Genomic DNA, 12,251 nt, shown 5'->3' with positions numbered 1-12,251 from the left:
CACAAATACTGTTGTATCCCGGAGGAAATGCAGAACTAATCAATCACCCTTACATAACAAGCACTCACTGTGAAAATAATGTCCTCGACCGCACAATGAACTTGAACACATATTCCAAAGCTTTCAGGGTTCTTAGGATCGGCTCACATTGCTCCCCTCTGCTGGAGGTATCCAAGTAAGTCTTCAGCACCGTCATCAATTTCCTGAATAAAGGATTATATTTTCAAAACACATCTTTCCAGCCCACAGCATGGTCATTAGTTTGCTCCATAAATTATAAAGCATTCAATCAAAGGTTAAAGGTGGTGGTATAGCTAAGCTACTTGTTTACAGCCCTAAAAATAACTCTGCTTAAAATATATATTTTTAATACAGGGAGTGAATAAGTATTTCTTTCCAGTCCATAGAGAGCTAGCAAAGAAAAAAACTAGAGGAAAAAAAAATATTTTGACTGGGAAAACTAGTCATAATCAGGACATGAGTGGGAATAATGGTGGTGAGAATGCTCTTTTCAGCATTTGCTTCCTACAGAAAATGTTCTAATAGTATTGTGCAATTCCTGTACTGAGAAACTTCCCACATTTCTTCATTATCAGCAAGGCAGACTTCAAACTATTTGGCCTAGCTTTCAAGGCCCCTTGGCAAACTGGCCTCTCCAAACTTCTGCAGCATCACCTCCTGTTTGTAACTATTAGTTCCCTGTGCCCATGCTATAATGGGCTCCTAGCCCTGTGCGCTTCTCTTCTCTAGCCTCTGAATCCCAGTGTCTACCACAAGTAGTAGTACCACAAGTGGCTGCTCAGTAAATGATAGCTGACTTGCTGAATGAATGAATGCTTTCATGGACTTCTACCATAATAAAATACTCATTCTAACCTATGGGTTTGCATATGTGTATTTAACCCAGATAACCCAGCATGGATCGGGTTATCAATAAAGGGAGAACTCACACAGCCCAGTGCAACAGGCAAATGCTCAAGGTCCTCGTGCCCTGGGTATCCTGGCAGGTACACAAGAAACCCCCACTTTCACAGGAACTTACTTGTAAGCCAGTGTAGCACTGAAATGCTGTTGAATATAAGCCTCCAGAACGGTGTTGAAATGCTGGAATTTCCGGTCAGCAATGAGTCCTATTATGTAGATCTGAGGAAGATTCAAGGAATCAGCATTTGGGGGTCAGATCAAGTAAGGTGGGAGTAAGGTGGGAAGCCACACTCACAAGGCATCACTGAATCTACTGCAAAATGATGTTGCTCAGGAATTAGCTCACAGGTATATTGCTAGCCTTTTCCATTAAGGTAATGTCTCTTCTAAAAAGTATTTCATGAAGAATGCTACAGGGTGTCAAAGGATGAAAGGGCTTTGTGGTCAAATAAGTTGGACAAATCTCAGGATACCATTGTTAGGCTGCCTTCTTTATGGCAGGGTTTTTAGTCTTTAATATATTCACATGCATGATGAATCACACACACACAATGTCCAGAACTTCCCTAAGAGTTATCTAATCAAAGGATCTTTTTGTCACAAAGCATCTTCTTTGAGGGCTAGCTTCCCAGGAGACCTTCTGGGAAGCACTGGATCAAGTCACAGTTGTCTCCAAGTAATTTCTTTAAAATGTAAATGTCATTGACACAAGTAGTTAACATTAAAACTTTATTGGTCACTTATAGACATCAACACTTAAATTTCCCTTTTACTCACCCTGCCATGCTTTCAAATGAACTAGAAACAAACAAACAACCCAGCCCTTCATTCATTTATTGCTCTGGTTGCTAGAAGTTACAATGCCTCCAAAAAGTTCATGAAAAGGGCCACAAGGGCCACAAGTTCTCAGTGTTCTCACAGTGAGATACACATTAATGTCTAATGTCACTAAATACCTGTCCCCTCTTTCTTACCAAAGCATCAAAGACGAGGATGTCATACTCATTACTTTGAGAATGCTCCATCATGATATTGAAGAGGGCATCTAGAGTATCCTGGAGAAACTGAACAAAATAATGAAGGTCATGTTAAAAAACAGTGCAAGTGACCCAGATATCCCACTCCTCAGTGTATCCCCAAGAGACTGAGAGCACACATCTACCACATGCTGCATTTAAAGGTCCAGGGAGCTTTCTTCTCAAGAGCCAGAACTTGGAGCAACCCAACTGTCAACCAACAGCGTGTATGAACATATGGCAGCATTTTAATACTACAGAATACTCCACAGTAATATAAAAGAGCAAACTACTTCTACATGCAACAATGAGGATAACCCTCATGAGAACTGTGTAGAGTAAGATAAGTCAGACACAACAATGCACATTACTTATTACTCTATTTTTACGAAATTCAAGAACAGGCAAAAAAAATTCATAATGGCAGTTAGCATAGGGGAGGTTGAGAAGGGATATGAGGGAACCTACGGTGATGCCAAAAATGTTCTCTATCTTGATCTGGAGGGTGGGATTATGGGTGTATACTTGTGTAAAAATACAAGGAACTATATTCTTAGGGTAAGTGCTCTGTACATATTTTACTGTTTTATATACTTCAATAACAAACTTTTTTAGAAAAAGAAAAAAGGAAGCAGAGGTGGAGACAATGTAATTCCCTCCCAGATGCTTCTCCAAACTGCCCAAAGATGATAGACTTTATGAAAGGATGTCTGGAGAATTTTCCTGCTACTGCCGAACCAGGTAGATAGGTCATTAGTGCACATTTAAAACACTGACCTGAAAATTCTACCATTGCTTCTCCATGTATGGAAAACTAAATAAAATCTGATGCTCTTCCTTCCTAAGGGATGTGTCAGTATTTCCTATAGTCCCTGAAAACACACAGCTACCAAATAAAGATGTTTAATCTCAGAGTTTCTAGCTTGACCAAGTTCCTGATGGAAACAAGATCACCAAAACCTATGGGAAACACTTGTCCCATAGAACTGGAGAGAAGAATTGAATAAATGGACCTACATCTCAGACACTATATTTTTCAACACCATGTGGACACAACAATACATATGACATTTGTATTATTTTCTGCTTGTTTCGCTTAAAATGTGAGCCCTGATGTCCTTTCCTTTTTCATGTATAATGGCATAATACTCTGTAAGCAGCAGGAACTAAGTATATTTTTTATTTCTAACAGTAACATGTGAGTAGTACTAAGAGATCACACTATTATAGCAACTTATACCAACAAAAATAATTAATAGTTACTATTTATTGAACTCTGGTATGATTTACATGTTTAGTTCAATATTGTGTACTCTGTGCTAAGTAATTTTTAAATATTATTGCCTTGAACGCTCACAACCACTCTATCAAATATGTCATATTCATAATATTATCACATAAAGTTGGCAAGTGGTTGAACTGAGATCTACACCCAGGCTGATCTCCTTCCAGAAACTGAACACAACCCGTTTTCTACAACTCAACATTCAGCATCATTGAACCAAATCAGCCTCTGAATTTCCAAGTAAAGTTTTCTTGTGGTAATTTGGGACACTGTGTCCCATTGCTAGAGACAAAGTCCAATCTCCCTCCACACTTCATTTGCTCCCCAAAGCCACCCATGATTTAAAGCTCTGTCACTGGTGGATGAATACAAACAAAATGAAGCCCCACTGACCTTCACCACTTCCTCTCCATCGACAATCTTCAATTTCTCTAAGTTCTCCTGTAACAGCTGAGGCTTCATGCGCCACTTCAGCAAACCCAGCAAGCCCACTGAAATAGAGTCCAGACAAGCAGAGTTACTATTATTGGGGTTAAGTGTCCATTCAGGACTTCCTTGGGCTTACCCATGCACACATGCACATGCGTACTACATTTATTCAACTCTTCATGGTTTCATTACCGTTCTGGGTGAGCTTTGTGGAACACACCAGGGTGGAAATGGAGAACACATCTCGGGAGCTGACAGAGAGCCCCCCAACACTGCTGGAGCTTCGACTTAGGGTGGCCCCCTTGTTTTCCACATGGTGTCGGTAAGAGGGAAGTGTCAGGTAAGCACTGGCATCCTCCATCTTCTTACTCTCCCCCTGGAAACAACACCTTGGTTACTTCTCAAAGCCATGGGTACCTGCCCAATGCCACATAGAGCTAGCCAGAGTGAGCAGTAGCCAACTTACACATTGTAAGGTCCAGATAGTCAAAATTAGAAAAATCATCAGAGAAGCAACAAACAGTAGCTGGTATGGCAGGGCTATTTTTCCATAAAACAGACAAGAACCCAGGGATCCCTGGGTAGCGCAGCAGTTTGGCACCTGCCTTTGGCCCAGGGCATGATCCTGGAGACTGGGGATCGAGTCCCGCATTGGGCTCCGTGCATGGAGCCTGCTTCTCCCTCTGCCTGTGTCTCTGCCTCTCTCTCTCTATGTCTATCGTGAACAAATAAATAAAATCTTAAAAAAATAATAATAATAAAAACCAGACAAGAACCCAAAGTTACATCAATGGAAAAGGGATTGACCAACCAGTTGAAGGCACTGTGGACTTCATTAACAACATGAAAGGAATTAAAGACTCCCCTGACAGGCTATTTTGAATCCTTCTAAATTTATTGAGTTTTTTGTTTTGTTTTTTTTTTAAAGTAGACTCCACAGCCAGCATGGAGCCCAATGCGGGGCTTGAATTCACAACCCTGATGTAAGACCTGAGCAAAGATCAAGAGTTGAACACTTAATTGACTGAGCCACCAAGGCACTCCTAAATTTCTTGAGATGTTAACACATGCCCACCAGCAAGGTAAAGAATTGGCTTAAAGGAAAAGTTAACAGCAAAAGCACTAGAGTCTGAAAGTCCTGGGATCTAGATCCTGTTCTACCATTCAAAGTCTGTGATATCTTGGATGCATTGCTTGGTCTGTCTGTGTATTATTTTTCTCATGATTAAACTGAAGAATAACCATATTACCTACTTCCTAGAAATTTGGGGCAGACTAATTGAACATAATGCATATAGAACTCTTAGCAGAGTTGATAGACATCTAAGTCCCGTGGCATATGGAAATGAATGGTTAGAGGTAGCATTACAGGAGTCAATGTTTATTGAGCCCTTACTCTTACTGGATGCTGCTCTAAGTGCTTCATATGCCTTGGTTCATTTCATTTAAACCTCACTATGGCTACTATCACTGTTGCAGACACTGCTGTCATCCTCAGTTTACAGATGAGGAAACTGAAACTTAAGGAAGATGAATACCTTGCAAACTGACTCTGACTAGGTCTCCCTCCCGCCCCCACCCCCCGCCATGAATTCAGAGTCCATTGAGGAAGAATGGCTTTCAAGGCAAGAACTACCTTGATGTGTCCTAAATGAGAAGATAGCAATTGTGCAGAAGAAGGGGGTGGAGGTTTTCAGAAAAGCCAGAGAGACTCAGAGAAGAGTGCCTGGTGATGAAGCCTTGATGAGGCTCTGTTTGCCATGGAGACCACAGGCAAAGGGTGTTTTCAGCCCCTGGGGCGGAGAATGCCAAGTGCAAGTGTTAATCCTTATGCAGGTGGCTTAGTCTTGTCTTCCTTCACAAACACAGGCTTTGTCTCCAGCACAGACATCCTGCTGCCACAAGAGAGGTTGTGGGAAAGCGTGCAGGTAAGATCAAGGCAAACACTTTCCACTTCAGGAAAACAGTACCAGTCTCATGATGTAAAATAACAATGGCTACTATCTGTACCCCTTTTTATACACAGCCCTTCCACATGGGTCATTTCACCGGTTTGTCATAAATATTACCATTGCACTTAAGAAAAAAGAAACTGACACTCAGGAAAATGTGTGAGATGATTCCAGATTTAGTTAGTAGCAGGATTGGGACCCCAGATTCTGATATGTTTCCATTAGTGGCAGTGAGGCAACTCTCAAATGTTTCCTGCTGGTCTTCTACACATCCCACGGAGGTCTTTACAGAGTTAATAGCCCATTCTGTTCGTAACAATAACCTTTTCCACTTATTCAATGTGCTATGTGCCATCATGGTTGTGTTTACATGAATGGTCTTATGTGATACTCACTCAACAATTATTCACTGAAGGCTCAGAGAGAGAGAAGCAGAGGCAGACAAGTTAAGATTTTGTGCAAGGGCACACAGCTGGTGAACGATGTTGTGTGTGATTCTGTGGCCCTTGCTGTTAACCACTAAGCAATCCTGTCATCTTCCCTTGGCTTCCTGTATCCCACTCACTGCAGAGTTAATTCAAACTCATGGTACCTTTAGGACAACCAAGTCGTGGCATCCATCTTGCAGAGTGGTCCCATCTTCCTTCATTAACTTCACATAGGACATGGCAAAGTTCTTTTCTCCTTTATCTTTAGCTGGAAATAGCATTGTGAGGTCAGGAAAGAAAATGACACATGTGCCACCCAGTTGTCCTACTCCTCTCCCCTCAGGGGAGCTTCAGAGATGCCATTTGGTCAGGTACTTACATTCCAGGGATGACCGATGTCGAAACATGAATCTCAGGTGGATCCTCTGCATGTCTTCAATAGGGACAGCCACCTTGGTAAGCAGAAACCAAAGCTCAGGAGGCAATGAGTTAATCAGCTTTCCCTACTCCAGCCCACCCCCCAAAAGGCAGTCCGACCATTTAACTAAGAGAGCTGCATGCTGATTCATTACCCATCCATCAAGCCTGATGAACTGTAAATAAATTACATAAGAACTAGCTATGAAGAGAAAATAAAGTACCAAATGTAATCCATTTAGCAAATTGCATTCCTACCCAATGAAAAGAGGTCTGTAAATTATAGTGGGTTAAAATGAATCTCCCCAAATTGATATAAAAGTCACATAACTTTAGCACAGGATTTGATGCAATGCAAACTGCACAACGCACATTTTCCTTACACACTCCAGGAGTTCTGGCAATTGCAGCAGGGATTAGAAAATTAGCAATGGTCATTAGGGGGTATGCTTGAGGACCCTTGTTTATGCAAATTCATAAAAATGCTTGAATCCAATAATATTTGGGAAAATCCTGGGGCTCATTCCCATCCTTGGCGGGACAAATACTGAGATGCTTTTACCTCTGAAGACACAGAGCCAAATCCCTCAGTCCTTGGTCACCCCAGTTTCACTGTCCAGTGGTGGTCTGTTGCACCCTTGACTGAGATGCATCAGGTCTGGCTCTGGACTGCCCACCTCCCAACACCTCACAGCTCTCTCTGTAATGTGCAATTCGAGCCAAAGCAGAGAAGCTTAGCGACCTGTGAGGAAACCACTTTGATATTTAAAAGAGACAAGTTTACACTTATAGATGACTCTTAAAAGCCAAACAGATGTATTCTTGGGGCACTTTCTGCTCCAGAGAATGAAATTTGAGCCTGAAGAGGTCCACCATTTGTGATTTCAGACAGAACAAAGGAACTGAGAGTCTGATGGGCGCTGCAGTCCAATTCATTCCATTGTGAATCAAATGGCCACTCCAAACTATAGTCATGTGAAATGGTGGCCTTGCTGAGGCAAGGCAGAAGCTCTGTAACTTGAAAGTTCATGGTTCACATGGAGAGACATCTATTTTAATAACCATGGACAAGGGCTAGCAAAGAGAAATAACTAGAGTACAAGAGAACACAGAAAAGAGAAAACCATCTTGGCTCAATAGCTTTCTGACCGCAAAGTTGGGCAGGCCATCATTCTGAAAAGAGTGAGTGCAGGGAGACTGACTGGGGAAAATAGGAATATAGGTGACAGGCAAGAACCACTGAGCTTTGGATAGCTATCTAGGAAAACGAACTTATATGAACGTCTTGTATTTGGGTTCAGAGCACCGGGTAAATGGAGACTGCTACTAATTACAAGACAGACACTTTTTTTTTTTAAGACAGAGATATTTGAAGCTGTGTTCAAGCTTCACTGTTCACTCAATTAATTCCAAACTCTTCTTCCAACACACGATATTCTCTTCTGCTTCGTGTAACAATTGGGTAATGTGAATATTTGTGATTAATGCCACTTTTGTCTCGTGCACCCTCCCAAGACAATATCTTTCAGGCATTAAGCGGTCTTTCATAGGTTCACATTCACTTGCAAGCTCTGTTGCTCCTCGTGGCTGAGCAGAACGACATAGCTTGGTGGGTTATGCACTGTTAGCAAGGAGATGCATCTGGACAATCCTATAGTGGCTGGTCCTGGGTCTGGGAAGGATGATCAAAAGAACCAGGGTACTCACCCATTGGGCCACCATTTCCATTGCCTGACGCACCACTGGACACACACTAGGGTATTGCTTCAGAATTTAGGGAGATGTCTTAGAGCCCTGAGATACATGTTTACTGCTATAATTATTTATTATTATTATTATTACCTTGACTGTTTCCATCCACCGTGGTTGTTTGACTTGATAGTACACAACGGACCGATATTCATTCATGGGCTTGTCCCCAGCTCCCACACAAATTGCATTCTGACCCAAGAAAAACAAAGAGAAAAAACACTACAGAATTGCCATTTTCTGTGCTTGGGCAATTTTGGTCCCACAGCCAACACTGACCTTAGAGTATGGGAACCCCCTCCCCCCCGCCCCCCCCCCCCCCCCCGCCGTCACCAACTCTTCTGTCAGGTATCCTTCTACATTATAGATTTATACATGAACATCCCTGGCCCCAGAAGTGACAGCTGCTTAACTACAGAAATTCTATTACTTGCATTCTGGAAACCATTGGAGCGCACCAAAGCACTGATGTGACTGCCTTATTATAAATGGTAACCAGCCTTGGAGTTACTGCATGCTGCCAGTCTTATTAATCCTATTTGTTCCTTAAATCTGAATGTGCACAAAGTTTACAAACAGGCTCAGATCAGTCAAGCAGCAGCTCATTCTGATGGATCTGATGTTAACACAGAAGCTGGGAAAGGACTAGGAGCCTGGGCTGCAGAGAGCTGCAGGGGCAGAGGGGGCTAAGGGAGCCCCACGGTTACCAAGCATCTTGTGGTATCAGGCCCATGCTAAGCACTGGGATATGGGCCTGAGTCAAATATTAAACCTGACATGATATTTCACAGTTTGGGGAGGGATTGTTGGATAAGCAGACAAATCACTAAATAACACAATGTGATGGTAGACACATTTATGTCTTTGATATAATAGGCCACAGAGAAGGGACACTTAAGTGCAGTCTGAGAATCCAGGGCAGATTCTTAGAGGCGATGACAGGTGAGGATCTTGAAGAAAGATTCCAAGTTGTCTTTGAGCAGAAATGTGGGAAAGAGATTCCAAGCAGAGACTGAGCACAGAGCAAGCATACCTGTATAGGACATTTATTGTTTGTCATAAAAATCAACCTCACAGTACCAAGGAAAATTATCTTCTGATAGTCTGTCAGCCCCTAATTCTACCTCTCTCTGTTCATTCTAGTTGTTTGGCCCCCAAACAAGATCTAAGCTAGTGTCACCCAGAAAGGGGCCTAAGAATTTTACCTCCACTTTCCAGAGATTTAGGGACATAAAAATTGGTTTTAGAGCCCCAAGCTCCCAAATTGCAAAACTGCATGCTTCTGGGCATTTTTAAGATAACAGACTCCTCACCTCTTACCAGATTTCATCAGATTCATCAATGGATCCTTGACTCCATCCTCCCATCCCACCTCCACCCACCAGGTTAAATAACCAAAGTCGACCAGTTAGAAGCACTCAAGGACCTCCTGAGAGAGAAGCTAACTTGTGGGAAGGAGAATCCTGCCTCTCTCACTGGGATTCTCCCTCTTTACTTCTGAGCTGGAGGGCAAGAATGATTGATGGAAGTCACAGCCAAATCGAATCCATTTCAAAATAAGGATATAGTGTTCTTTCAGAATTAACCTCTAAAAAAAACAAAAATAACCAATAAACTAAAAATAAGGAAAGACATTCTCTTGGTTTTCAGTGGGATGGAGTCTTTGAGAAATTTTTAAGCCTGAACTATAAACATGCTTTCAAAGTCTTTCTAACCATTTAGAGACTGCTTTTTGTCCACCATTATGCTGAGCCCTTTACATGTACTACCTCACTTAATCCAATCCTCACAACCACCACCAATGATCACCGCTATTATCTCCATTTCAAAACTGGGTAAACTGAGGCCCTGAGAGGTTAAGTTACTTGCCCAAAATGATAGCAGAGCTACCATACATTTCAGACCCACTATCTCTCTGCCCTTCCATACAAGCTAGATGCTTTCCAGCTTCCCAAGATTTATAATCCAGTGACATTTATGGGCTTAGAGTTTCTGTAGCTCCAGTGAATCCCATGTAGCTTATAAAATCTAAAACTACACATATATCTCTGGTAAAAGTAAAGTTGCAACTGATTCCCACAAAACTATCTTGGTGATGAAAATTTTTGATTGTCTAAGGCTATAGAAATAAAGATTCAGTATTACTTTGAGAAAGACCTAAGACTCTCACCTTCAACATCCCAGAGATAAAACTGAATGTTTCCACATGTGTCAAGAATCATGACCAGGGACTAAGCCCGGTTTTAGAGAAAATATAAATTTATATATGTCTCAAGTAAGCCTATTCAATAATTTACCTAATTGCTCACCCCCGTGGTCCCCAATTAGCAGTAAGAATTCCTAGTTGGTTTCAGGTCAGCTGAAGGCAATCTGAGTAGGAATCAGGAAGCCTAGAGGCTTTAATGCTGACTTAGTCTTGGTAGACACACCTTAGCAGGAGGAAAAGTCAGACCCCTCATACAGGCCCTACTTACCTGGCAGTAATCACCTGAGGAACAAATGAGACCATGGATGTGAATGGACTTTAACAGCCAGTGTTCTACATCTATCAGGCTATATACTGGGAAGGGGCCAATTAGCATGCACAAGGCAAGAATCAAGCCGGAAGACTACTATACCTTTCTAGTAATAATGGCTAATTTTAATGAACATCTATTATGTAGCACCTCATTTGATGTTCACAAAAGCAAAGTGTTAACTGCTATTCTACTGCTATTCAGACAGAAAACTGTAGGCATAGAGAGATTACATGATTTGTTCAAGGTCATTCCGCTAATCCAGGCTGCACCGGAAATTGAACTTGGCTGCCTGGCCCCAGAGTTCATGGTCTTAACCACTATACTACCCTATTCTTCATGCTCTGCCTCTACCCTCATAAGCTAACTGGTCTCAGAAGAGCAGAGGTTCCTCAGCCTGGCATTGAAGTCTTCTCCACTGGTCCTCAAACTTGCTTCTGGCATCCATCCCCATCAGATTGCCCATTTGCCTCGGTTCCTGCCAGTTGTTCTGCCTCCTGAACATTACCCCTCCTTCTTGTTTCCAAGTATTTACTGTATGCCAGGTGCTTTACTGCTACCATTTTGTTTAACTCACAACCCCATGAGGAGGAGATGATGATTCTTCTTTAACAGACAAATACAACTTGCCCAAGATTATGCAGATAGGAAGGGAGGTTGGGATTTGAACCTGATCTGTTTGATACCAGAACCCACTCCACTAGCTTCTCTGCTATGGCCCCTCCTGAACAAGGTTGCTAAAAGCCCAAAGTGAGCCAAGGACAAGTGTAACCTACTCGCTCTGTCCTTGGCCCTGCTCTTCCAAGGGCAGTGTGCACCTGGAGCAGGAAAAGAAATAGATATCACTGAAGGGACTGTTCTCACAGGAACCTACCAGGATCAAGAGTGTTTGAGTGTGCTGCCTGACACTTAATTAGGCAGTAATATTTATTTCCGCAAATAAAGAAAGAACAGCCTCCCACAGGCTTCCTTAGCAATTTTCAATAGTCAGTCAGCTGAACTCCCCCATAACTTGCCTAATAGAGGAAACTGCAATTACCACCATGCCCCATAGTTACCTCTCCATTTCTGCCCCCAGAATACCTGCTTATATATTCATCTTTGATGAGTGTGTCTGCTCAGCCTGGTTGGGTGTGACTAGAAAGTGTGGCAGAGGGTTGGAAGTAAGAATGGTTCAGAAGCGAGATAAAATGCCTGCTTTCCTGTTAACTGTTCCTTCTAATTTGTCCTTTGGCAACATTGAAGGCAAGTGTGTCAGTGTTTTTAAAAATGAAGCTGAGGTTTAAAAGTTCTCCAACAGGTAGTTGGATAAAAATAACTTCAAAGCAATGGTCTATACGTTTGTGAAATGCAATTTCCCTTTCAGATAAAAACCCTCTGCTCTTCTTTTGTGTTCCTTTGAGCAGAGCGTCTCTCACTTACTTTACTTTTCAGAATCCAACAAAAAGAGGATGAGTTAGACACTTGGATTTTTGTTCAGCTAGATATTAATTAATAGGACCAGTCTTTACCAACAAAAAGACAATGGGATTTCT

General features: G+C 42.0%; 1 protein-coding gene across 1 annotated transcript in view; it reads right to left on the bottom strand.

The window, feature by feature from the left end:
- DOCK2 (dedicator of cytokinesis 2) overlaps positions 1 to 12,251 on the bottom strand; it is a 401,682-nt gene that overhangs the window by 328,411 nt on the left and 61,020 nt on the right. The window contains exons 15-22 of the mRNA XM_055325894.1: positions 8,294 to 8,392; positions 6,414 to 6,486; positions 6,199 to 6,302; positions 3,847 to 4,030; positions 3,619 to 3,716; positions 1,899 to 1,988; positions 1,043 to 1,143; positions 69 to 203 (exon numbers count right to left, since the gene is read on the bottom strand). Of these exons, the coding sequence (XP_055181869.1) occupies positions 69 to 203; positions 1,043 to 1,143; positions 1,899 to 1,988; positions 3,619 to 3,716; positions 3,847 to 4,030; positions 6,199 to 6,302; positions 6,414 to 6,486; positions 8,294 to 8,392 (884 nt within the window). The remainder of the gene's footprint in view (positions 1 to 68; positions 204 to 1,042; positions 1,144 to 1,898; positions 1,989 to 3,618; positions 3,717 to 3,846; positions 4,031 to 6,198; positions 6,303 to 6,413; positions 6,487 to 8,293; positions 8,393 to 12,251) is intronic.

The sequence above is a fragment of the Nyctereutes procyonoides genome, unplaced genomic scaffold (assembly GCF_905146905.1).
Source record: "Nyctereutes procyonoides isolate TBG_1078 unplaced genomic scaffold, NYPRO_anot_genome, whole genome shotgun sequence".
NCBI classification, from domain to species: Eukaryota; Metazoa; Chordata; class Mammalia; order Carnivora; family Canidae; genus Nyctereutes; species Nyctereutes procyonoides.
Note: the sequence above shows the minus strand (reverse complement) of the source record. Positions and strands in the feature narration are given on the sequence as shown.